This window comes from Trichechus manatus, unplaced genomic scaffold, assembly GCF_000243295.1.
Source record: "Trichechus manatus latirostris isolate Lorelei unplaced genomic scaffold, TriManLat1.0 scaffold00056, whole genome shotgun sequence".
In the NCBI taxonomy this organism is placed as follows: Eukaryota; Metazoa; Chordata; class Mammalia; order Sirenia; family Trichechidae; genus Trichechus; species Trichechus manatus.
The window spans coordinates 6,578,591-6,588,964 of record NW_004443992.1 but is presented as its reverse complement, the minus strand read 5'-3'; the positions used below and the strand labels follow the sequence as shown (position 1 = coordinate 6,588,964).

The 10,374-nt window shown below is 40.3% G+C and overlaps 1 protein-coding gene across 3 annotated transcripts in view; it reads left to right on the top strand.

Annotated features, from left to right (window-relative positions):
- SATB2 (SATB homeobox 2) overlaps window positions 1–10,374 on the top strand; it is a 204,823-nt gene that overhangs the window by 147,547 nt on the left and 46,902 nt on the right. For all 3 annotated transcript variants that reach the window (XM_004378197.2, XM_004378196.1, XM_004378198.1), the window contains one exon: window positions 5,660–5,815. In XM_004378197.2, the coding sequence (XP_004378254.1) occupies window positions 5,660–5,815 (156 nt within the window). The remainder of the gene's footprint in view (window positions 1–5,659; window positions 5,816–10,374) is intronic.

Below are 10,374 nucleotides of genomic sequence, written 5' to 3'. Positions count from 1 at the left end.
CACTCCGTGATCCCTTAGAAAATGGTAGTGGAAAAGTTAAAACTAGTAAAACTAGTTGCCATGGAGTTGATTCTGATTCTTGGTGATCCCAGGCATATCAAAGGACAATTGTGCTCCAGGCTTGTCAATGGCCTTTCTTCCAAGATACCTCTGGGTGGACTTGAACTTCCAGCCTTTCGGTTTGCAGCCAAGCACACTAACTGTTTACGCTACCCAGGGACCAGTGGAAGTCTTGGTCTTATTTTTTCCTTCCTAGAGTGATCTCCCCACAGGATTTGGTGACTCAGCATCCCACCTTCTTTTAAAAGTATTCTGTTCTCTGGCCCTGTGAAAATGTATAATTCTAGTTAGCCTGCGTACTTCAAGGATCCTAACTGGAAGATCAAGGTCTCAAAGCAGTTAGGAGTTATTTCCATCTCAGACCTGAGCCCACTCATTTCCAGCCTGCTACCTATTTCCTCTACACTTTTACATCTCAGTAGATTTCTGAGAAAGCTCTCCCTTCCACTCTTGCTAGGATGGTTACATGTTCTGTCTGAGCGATAATTCTCAACAGGTAATAGGTACACATTTGTACAAATCTAGAAATGGAGTACTTTGACACCAAAGATTTTTTTGCTTAGACACTATACTTTTGGTTTTATGAGCTTGTTTTCTGGTAAATTCCAAGGAACTGCTTAAACATAGAAGCAGAATTTTGCTCTAGTGTAAGGATTGAGCTTTCTCAGTTAATCCATTTTTTTCACACATCTTAAGTCTTTTTGTATTTTTGCATTCTGCAATAGATTTTTAATTGAAGATCATTTTCTATGGTGCAGTGCCAAATTTGTGATACTTTCACTTTAGTCTTTGGTAAATTATTAGTTTTAGTTACCATTAAACCAAAAATAAGTCTCCTGATGGCTTACTTTGGATAAGTGTAACCGAGCCTTTTGTTTTGATCCCTTCCTATTTACTCTATTGGTGAGGGAGGATTCCTTCCCTCGTGTCAGGACAGATTACCCAATAAGCAAGATACGCACGGGCTTACTTGTGCTTACTTACTAATCTGTAGTGCACAATTTCACCTGTTTTTCACATCAAAGATGTGGTAAAACCCATGTAAGCCTGTGCATACCTTACTTACTCGTTAATCCGCCCCTGCTTGGGGGGTACTGAGCTTATATCAATGGTGGTAGAATAATTAGGAAAAAGATAGGGAGAAGGGTTGTGCAACATGAAGAGTGTAATCAATGTCATTGAATTGTATATGCAGAAACTGTTGAATTGGTGAATGTTATTGTGTATATTTGTACCACAACAAAAAAAAAGTTGAGCCTAAAAAATGCTCTTGAACACCCATTAACCCTTCCCTCTGACACTTCTTTAGCCTGAGCTGTATATAATTTTATTCAGACAGAGTGCAGATTTTTCTTACATCTGTTGCAGCAGGCAGTGCCTTGAAATCATAAACTACCTCCAAAAGAAGCAGAAGGCCCGTATCCTGCAAATAGAAGATGATGTTTCAAGCACAATTTAGATACTGTTTTTTAAAAGATTTAAATTGATTTCATTCATGTTTTGATATTGAGGAATGAACAGGGACAGATTATCCAATAAGCCTGTGTGTACCTTCTTTACTGGTTAATATGCCCCTGCCTAGGGTTATGGGGATGGCCGAACACAGGACACCCAACACTGGACACATGAGACCAACAGCAGTTTATAAGTCACATAGACTCACAGCTTGGGGGAGAAGGACACTGCGTGCCGCTCAGGGTCACACAGGCATCACACTTGGGAACAGACTGAACAAGCATAGACTGTGGGAGGCAAGCTTTGTAGTAACAAGAGGGTGAGGTGCCCCTGGTTCCTGCGAGAGGATGTGATTGGCTTGTTTGAATAATTCTGCAGCCTGGCAGGGACCTGAAAGCGCTACTCAGGGATAAGAAGGAACTGCACCTGGTCCATTTGATAAGGAGAGTTTTTTGGTTAGGGAACCTTATTCATGGGAGCAAGTGGGGAGGGGAACTTACAGTTAGGCCACTCAGGGCCCTCCTGATTTCACCAGATGTCAAGGCATCACTTAATAGTAGACCTTAATTTTAGGCCATACACCACACATTCATATTTAAAAATTTTTTGGGGGGAGGCATACATATTGAGTTAGGAGCACAGCAACACAACAACATATTGAGTTGGGTGAGTTGTTAATTTATATGAATGTTTACTTCTATACATGCACCAGTATTTTTGCTACTTTTGAAGCCCATTAAAACAACCATTATAGGAGTGTCTAGCTGCGCTTCATAGCCATTCAACCAGGTAGCTCCTCTCAGAAAGTTATTTTTATTTGTTAGAAAATAATACAGGTCAGTGTATTTTGTTTTTAGCTTCTTTATAACATTTTTCTAACCAGTTTATATCTTAGGCACCTTTTTGAAGACCTGATAGCTTTCAGAGCCAGATCAACTTGCAAGGCAGATAGTTAGGGTCAGTATTTTGCTTTTCTTAAACAGTAGAAAATTTCATCTAAAAAATTCCTAGATAAAGGTGTCTTTTAGGGACAAATATAACAGGAAAATTAATAAAAATTTAATTTCACCAACACTTTCGAGACTTCTGAAAATAAATATGAAATATTTACATGTGTTTTAGAGAACACAGTTATAACATCTACATTTGTAGATTCTTTGGAACTTTTTTCTTTTTCTGTTTGTTAAAGATTGAGAAAAGGAAAGTTATTAAAATCTTCTGAAGCATTTCATGATTATCTAAGACCAAAAAAACCCATAGCCGTCAAGTCAATTCTGACTCGTAGCAACCCTATAGAACAGAGTAGAACTGCCCCATAGGGTTTCCAAGGCTGTAAATCTTTATGAAATAGGACTGCCACATCTTTCTCCTCTGGAGTGACTGGTGGGTTTGAACCTCTGACCTTTTGGTTAGCAGCCAAGTGCTTTAATCACTGTGCCATAAGGGCACCTTCATGATTAGCTACTTACTCAAAATTCTGTACAGATCTATCTCGATAATACGGTAAAGCTTTCACTGTGAGAATAAATGTTAGAAGGGTACCCGCTGACTCAGCCTTTTAATTGGAGTCAGCATCCAAACCACTCAGGTAGCCTTCCGTGGATGCAGGCAGATTATTTTCCAGGCCCCATTAACATCTTATTAATGGTTTAAAAACAAAGAAATTTCAAATTCAAAATTAAGCCCCTAGAGTCTCTTCTCATAATCCTTTAATTGGCCAGTATTCACTGGTGAACTTATAGCAAAATAATTAGAGGATAATAATGATAATTTATTGAACACTTACTGTGTATCAGGTATTGTGATGAAAGTTTTACATGAATTCAGTCTTCACCATTTTGCGTTGTTATCCCCATTTTACTGATGAAAAGACTGAGGCTTTGGTGAGTTGAATAACGTGTACTAGGTCACATGGCTGAGTGGCAGAGCTAGGATTTGAACGCGTGTTCTCCTGATTTCTGAGCCTGGGCTCGTAACCATATACTGTAGTGCCTTGAGGAGTTTCTTTTTAACTGCAGGGGACTAGGGCAGATTTGATCAGTCAGGTAAGAGGAGACCATCAGTGGGACAAATGAAGAAATCTGAGTTGAGAAAAACAGAAATGATATGCTAAAACATGCATTTAACAGGGAAAGCACTGTGGTTAACTAGAAATTTTGAGAAGAAAAAGGAGTTCTTAAAAAAAAAATATGTAGAACTGGATTGTAATGGGAAGGTCCCAAACTAGGGGGAAGAGGATACCTATAAAAACAGCACCAAGTGTAAACTGGAGTTTTGGGGGACAGTGAAGCACAGTGGTCCCGAGCTCATGCTTTGGTGCCTGCAAGACTTGAGTTCAGGTTACAGTTCTTTCGTGCTGACTTGCTTCTACACGTACTTCTGGCAAGTTCAGCATCCTCTTTTATTTTCAGTTTCATTTTCTGTAAAATGAAAATAATAGTGCCTAACTCATTGAGTCTTTAAAAGAATTAAATGAGATAACAAAAGTAAAACATTTTCTGGAGTGCCTGGCACATAAAAAGTACCCCATGTTGTTGTTAGCTGCTGATGAGTCAGTCCCCAACTCACGCAACCCACACACAACGGAATGAAACGTTGCTTGGTCTTGCACCATCCCCATGATCAGGTTCGAATCGGGCTGTTGTGATCTACAGGGTTTTTTCACTGGCTGATTTTCAGAAGTACGCTGCTAGGCCTTTCTTCCCAGTCTGTCTTTGTCTGGAAGCTCCACTGAAACCTGTTCAGTGTCATCGCAGCATGTAAGCCTGCACTGACTAATAGGTGGTGGCTGAGCATGAAATGCATTGGCTGGGAATCGAACCCAGCTCTTCTGCATGGAAAGCAAGAATTCTACCGCTGAACCACCAATGCCCTCTACCCCATGAATTATTATTATTATGCAGTAGTTAGAAAATAATTTGAGGCATGGTGGTAGAAAGAGAATGGCAAAAGTCACTGAGCCTTCTTGGGAATAAAAGCTTTCATGTAAAGTTAGAGCAGTAAGTCCAGATTCAAGACACCTTTGAGAATGGTCCCTAAGTCCCTAGAACTGCATGCTATGTCTTTCTTTAGAGCTGGTGCTGCTCAATCAAGTGGGGAACACCTCAGGGCATCTATAGAGGAAACATTGGATGGCTCCTTTCTTCCTATGATGTGTTGACAACTCTCTTGGTTTGGTATTCTAGGCTGACTTGGGTACACAAATTAAAAAAAAAAAAACATCTAGACTAAATCAGCTGGCGGTGCTCATGAGCCCACAGATCAGTGCAGACTTTTCTGGAGTCCTGATGGTGGCTTTGAGAAGGCTGTTCAGCCTCTTCTCACTAGAAACCAGCAAAGCTTGTAGGGCCCAGACCAAGCAAATGCTCTGACAAGTAGATTCAAATGTTTTAGGGTTATCCTAACCACAAGAAGTATAGACACCTTCTATATTGTCCTTCATTTGTCTCTGAAGCTGATGGGAAATCATTCAATTAAAACGAACACGGCAGAATATATAAAACCACAATATGAGTTTAAGAAAATGAAAACGGCACATCAAAGGCATTCTAAAGCCTAGTTTTATGAAATGAAATTTTATTTCATTTCCACTGATTTCCTAAGTGAAATTAGGTGACTGTCTGGGTAGCATAATGATGATAATGATGGAAAACCATACATACTCGAATGACATATGTAAAGCTTTAATAAAGAATGAGAGAGACTCAGGGGAGAGCATTAAATTGAGTAATAATTTATTATTTAGAGACCTCTACCCATTTACTCATTTTTTCTGGAAGAAATGGCTCTTCCTCCAAGGTGTGCCATTTTTAGAAAGAAAAAGGTAACTGTGTGTGTTTTGTGCGCGTGCTTTGCAGTTAGATGATCGCTTATATTTCAGTGCCCAGGGTAGCCATCTACCTGTGAACTGTCCAGGATACTGAGAGCAAAAGAGCAGGGTTGACAGGGTTCTGCATGTCCTATAGGAATGCACTGCAATTATTTCCAATCACAATTAACCTGATTAGAATAATGGACAGGAAGTGTCCCTTTCTAGCTAATGCAGTTTGGCATCAGCTGACTGAAATCCTTTGATAATTTCTGCACAGATGGCTGGGCTGAATGCAGCACTTTTTAAATTATTATTTTCATGGTCTCTTGGTAGGCCAAAACCTCGACACCGACAGCAGACCTCCCCATTAAGGTGGACGGCGCCAACGTCAACATCACAGCTGCCATTTATGACGAGATCCAACAGGAGATGAAAAGGGCCAAGGTGTCTCAAGCCCTGTTTGCCAAAGTGGCTGCAAATAAAAGTCAGGTGAGTGATTTTTAAAAGAGCAAAAGCAAGGGCTGGAGTTAGACCTTTCTCCTCCTCCCACCAATAAAAATACATCTGTTCCTATAATAATAATAACAATAATAACCCCCAGGGAACCTGTCATGTTCTGCCTTTTGCCCTGTGGTTTGCTTTGACTCTCACTGGAGTTCAAAATAGAGACTAAGTCAAAGACCAGTTTTCTTTTTTTTTTAAAGAATTTTTTCCAAAGGAATCATTTAATTCTAAACCCTGCTATTTATCTTTTGTTGGTGGTGGTGGTGGTATTTAAGCAAAACTTTGAATGTGTACAACAGCGCCTTTCTGAGACCACGTTTTAGCCAGGTATCATCAGCTCTCTTATTCCCATCAGGGAACTGACTGACTTTATTATAATAACCACTTTTCCCAAACCCCAGAGACACCTTGGGATGTCAGGTGTTTCTTTTATGTGTAGAATACAGTTGTTTTTCCAGGAGAAAAAAAACATGTGGGGGAGTCCAGAGTAAGTGCTAGAATCTTTAACAGAAAGGAAAAAAATAAAAAAATAAAAAGCTTATCCAGTAAAATTTTTCAGAGTGTGGTGATTGTGGATAATGCAGTGCTCCAGGGAAAAGAGCAGACAGCTGCTTAGGTTTTTCATTTCTGAAAGCAACAACAGTTGATAGGATCTATTATCTGTTTCAACTCATTTGAAGGAACTACTGCCCAATCCTAGACTGGGTTAGGTCGAGGTGCTTGCATATTCATCCTGAGGCTGAACAAAGACTTGATGGAGGGTGGAGGAAAAGAAAGTTAGGTAAAGCACCATTTTGAGAGTCCTTTGATTCTGAGCTTGATTTCCTCGGTGGCTTTGCATGGCAAATATTGTCATTCCTACATATGTGAATGCTAAAATAGTCCATCATCTTCCTGACAGATACTATGATGTGTGCTATAAGGAAAGGAAGTTACTGGATATTGCATTTCTATTGACCTAGAAGAAAATCTAGTTTTCAATAAAAATTAAGTTTTTCTAATGACAGTTAAATGTTATATTTAGATTGATTATATGTTTTTGAGATTAGCCAGTTTTACCTGCAGTTTTGCAGTAACCTGACTTATTTTGCAGACGTTGATAAAGGGAGAGGAGTAGAGTATCAAGGAACTTTGAAAAGGATTAAAATACTTGTTTTCCTTTTAAATTTCAGTGTAGTAACTTCACCAGATTACTTACTCTCTCTCATCAATGAAATCAGTGAAATACAGTTTACTAAGACATGATGTCCAACCGTAGTATGAAGTACATGAAAAGAAAATACCATAGAGCCTTCTTAAACTGTTAAATGCATAAAATCCCATGTACCACATGGCAAAATATAATGAGAGTTGGAGCTGTTAAACGAATAAAGCTGTTAAATGCATAATGCCACTTGGCAAAACTACTGTGCATTTAATGGTTTTCCACTGTGTAATAAAGGACATATGTGGTAAATGTGCAGTGAGTATAAAAGCTGCACAATTGATTTTGCAACCCTGCCCCTTAGTTGCGACTTGACGTGAATATCAACGTTTCTCTTGGTCCTTGTTTTATAAGCACCTTTCAGGAAAAACTGAAGACCACAGTCTGAGAACTTGATTCAAAATGCTTGTAATCTTCTTGTTGTCTTGGCACCATAGCTCCTGGAAATAGTGATGCCTGCAGCCTCCCGAAGTAATTCAGGTGGCTGACTGAAAGCTGCATTTGCCAATTGGCAGAAGCATAGCTTTCCAAATTTTTGATGCCTCCTGAAAAAATCAGTAGCCCTGATTTTGTAGAATCAGGAGGAAAATATACTTCTTGGAATTAATGTGCTCAAGGGTGAGATTAAGCCTAAGTGGGAATAAGGATACTTTGAAGTTTTTCTTTTTTGTTGGGACAGTGTTTCCATTCTTATTTATGAATAGGGAACTGGGGTGTAAATAGCTGGCTGTATTAGAAAATCAAGTGTTATTTTTCTTTTTTTAATAAAACTGCCTTACAAAAATTCACTGATAGTTTCAAAGGCAATTTAACATAAGATAGTCACTCCATTTTATAAGTGCCAGCATTTGATTGATACAAAGCATATTTAGTAAAAATCAACATGATTTTGGTACCTTACACAAATATTTGGTACATATCCATAAGGCATATATATAAGGAATAGTGAGACTTTGGCAATGGACTTAACCTCACCAAGCAGCCGTGCCAACTTTATAGGATTATGAGGACTGAGAGGACAAAGATTTTCTCCTGCTCTTATTCCCCTCCATCTCTCTGTTCTGTTTCTTTGGAGGGTTCAGAGTTCTTGGAGTGGTTTAGGAGGCAAACGAATAGCAAGGACTGTACATCCTCTTGGAGGTGAAATTAGCGGAACTCTTAATGAGGAACTCTTGCAAACTGGAGTAGGCTTTGTGCCCAGATGGTTCATTCAAATATACATAGTCACCTCTCCCCTTTCATTTGAAATTTATTTTAAAAAATTTAAAATGGAAATAAACCCTCCGTTAAACCTCATTTGCTCCTTGGTGTGAATCAGTCTAATCAACTATTAAGAATAATACCTAACACTGCACTGTGCTTGGCAAGCTTTGAAGGCAGAGCAGGAAAAAGGAAGGAACATTTTAGAAAGATTAAGGGTAAGGCACTGTAGCAGGTGGAGGTTAAGGGCTCTAAGTGTTTAGGGAACAGGCCCAACGGGAGGAGGGGTTCAGGAAGAGAGCTGAAAGGGTGACAAACTTTTGTAGTTTTGCTTATGGTCCTGTTGGTGAAAATGTATTTCTGGAATCTGTGTTTACATGTATGCATGCGTGTGTGTGTGCACGTGTATCCTTAGTGCATAGGTTAATGTCAGGATGAGTTTTTCAGGTTGCAGATCCCCTTTCCCCACAGCCAACTTTAGCGCCCTTCTCATGGCCGGGCCAGTCCACTCATCCTATTCTGTGGAGTGTCTCTTATCTGATCCATGCCCCTTTCTTCACAGGAAAGGGGTCAAAACAAAAAAGCAGAAGGAAAAATACAGGAAGAGGAAAAAATTATGCTTATGCACTTTTCACCTTTCTACATTTTTAATTTAGGATCAATTTAGTTCTTTAGAATGGTGTGCCTATGTGTGTTTGTGTATGAGTTCTGAGGATTATCTTCCTTTTCCTTCTACTAACTATTTAGATCGCTGGTGTCCAAGGGATAGGATGACACCATGGTCAGTGATTGTTCTCTGTGAAATAAGAATGAGATGTTCTTAGTGTGGAACCACAATGTCAAGGCGTATCAGACATTTTCTATATGATTGCAGTATGACCCTTATCTACAAAGGGCCATCAGGAAATGACCACCCCAGCATACAGAGTGGCCACAGGAATCGCCTATCCCTCTGTAACTAGTTGCCATTGAGTTGATTTTGGCTCATGGTGACCCCATGTGTGTCAGAATAGAACTACTCCATAGGGTTTTCAATGGCTGATTTTTTGGAAGTAGATTTCCAAGCCTTTCTTCTGAGGTGCCTCAGGGTGGACTCAGACCTCAAACTGTCGCTTAGCAGCTGAGCACGTTAACTGTTTTCGCTATCCAGGGACTCCTGTCCCTTTTATAGCTTCTTGTAATCTCCCTATCCCTCTTACTCAAATTCTGCTGGACTACTTTTCCCCTTCCTCCCCAGTTGCTGCTTATCACCTGTAATTTGGAAGATGGAAATCTGGAGGGGAGAAAACAGAGCAACCTGTAGGCTCTCCCACCGCAGTCCCCCAGGGCTGGCCATGTACTTTTTGACAACTTCCGTCACGTTTCTCCCCTGCCATTAATAGCCTCTTTCCCCCGGCACTGACCCAGTGTTTCTCTTATATCCTGCTGTCGTCTCTTTTTTATAGCCTGCAGTAGTTCACCTCAGAATGCCGAGGACATCTGAGGTTGGTTTTCTTTTGAAAGGAGAGCAAATCCTTCTTTATTATTTGTGTACTCTACAAACCAACTGTATATATAAGACTGCCTTTTCCTACTAGGTTTGGGTAAAAATAGAGAAGGGAGAGCAATGGCCAGAGGCTTATTTTATTCCCTATTCTTCCTCCCCAACCCCCTTAAAAAAATAAAAATAAACTAATAAAATCTTTAGAAGGCCACTGGGCTTGCTTTCTGTACTAGGAAGGTAGAGAGAAGCCGAGACACTGCATTCTGTTCTACATGGACCAGAGTGAAGAGATAGCTTGGTTATAAACCCCAGATGGTGGTCATTGAAAGGGCAGCAGTCAGGCCAACCCTAGGGGCTGCTGGGATAAAAGAAAATGTGTGATTTGTGAACAAACATGGATCTAGAAGGGTCTCTGCTGAGATCACACTGGTAGGATGCCCTCAACTCCACTGAGGCTGAAGGGTCGCTGCCAATCCTGGGGTTCCTTTCCCTGCCATGCACACCTTTCTGGGCCCACCAGTCACCCCATCATAAGCTACAGGAGCCACTCCCAGGGTCCAGGGAAGAGAGAGTCCTTACTTCTATTATAGAAACTACAGAGGGAGAGAGAGTTCACAATCCTGCTGCAGCAGGAGAAGTTGGGCTTCTGGCCTCCAA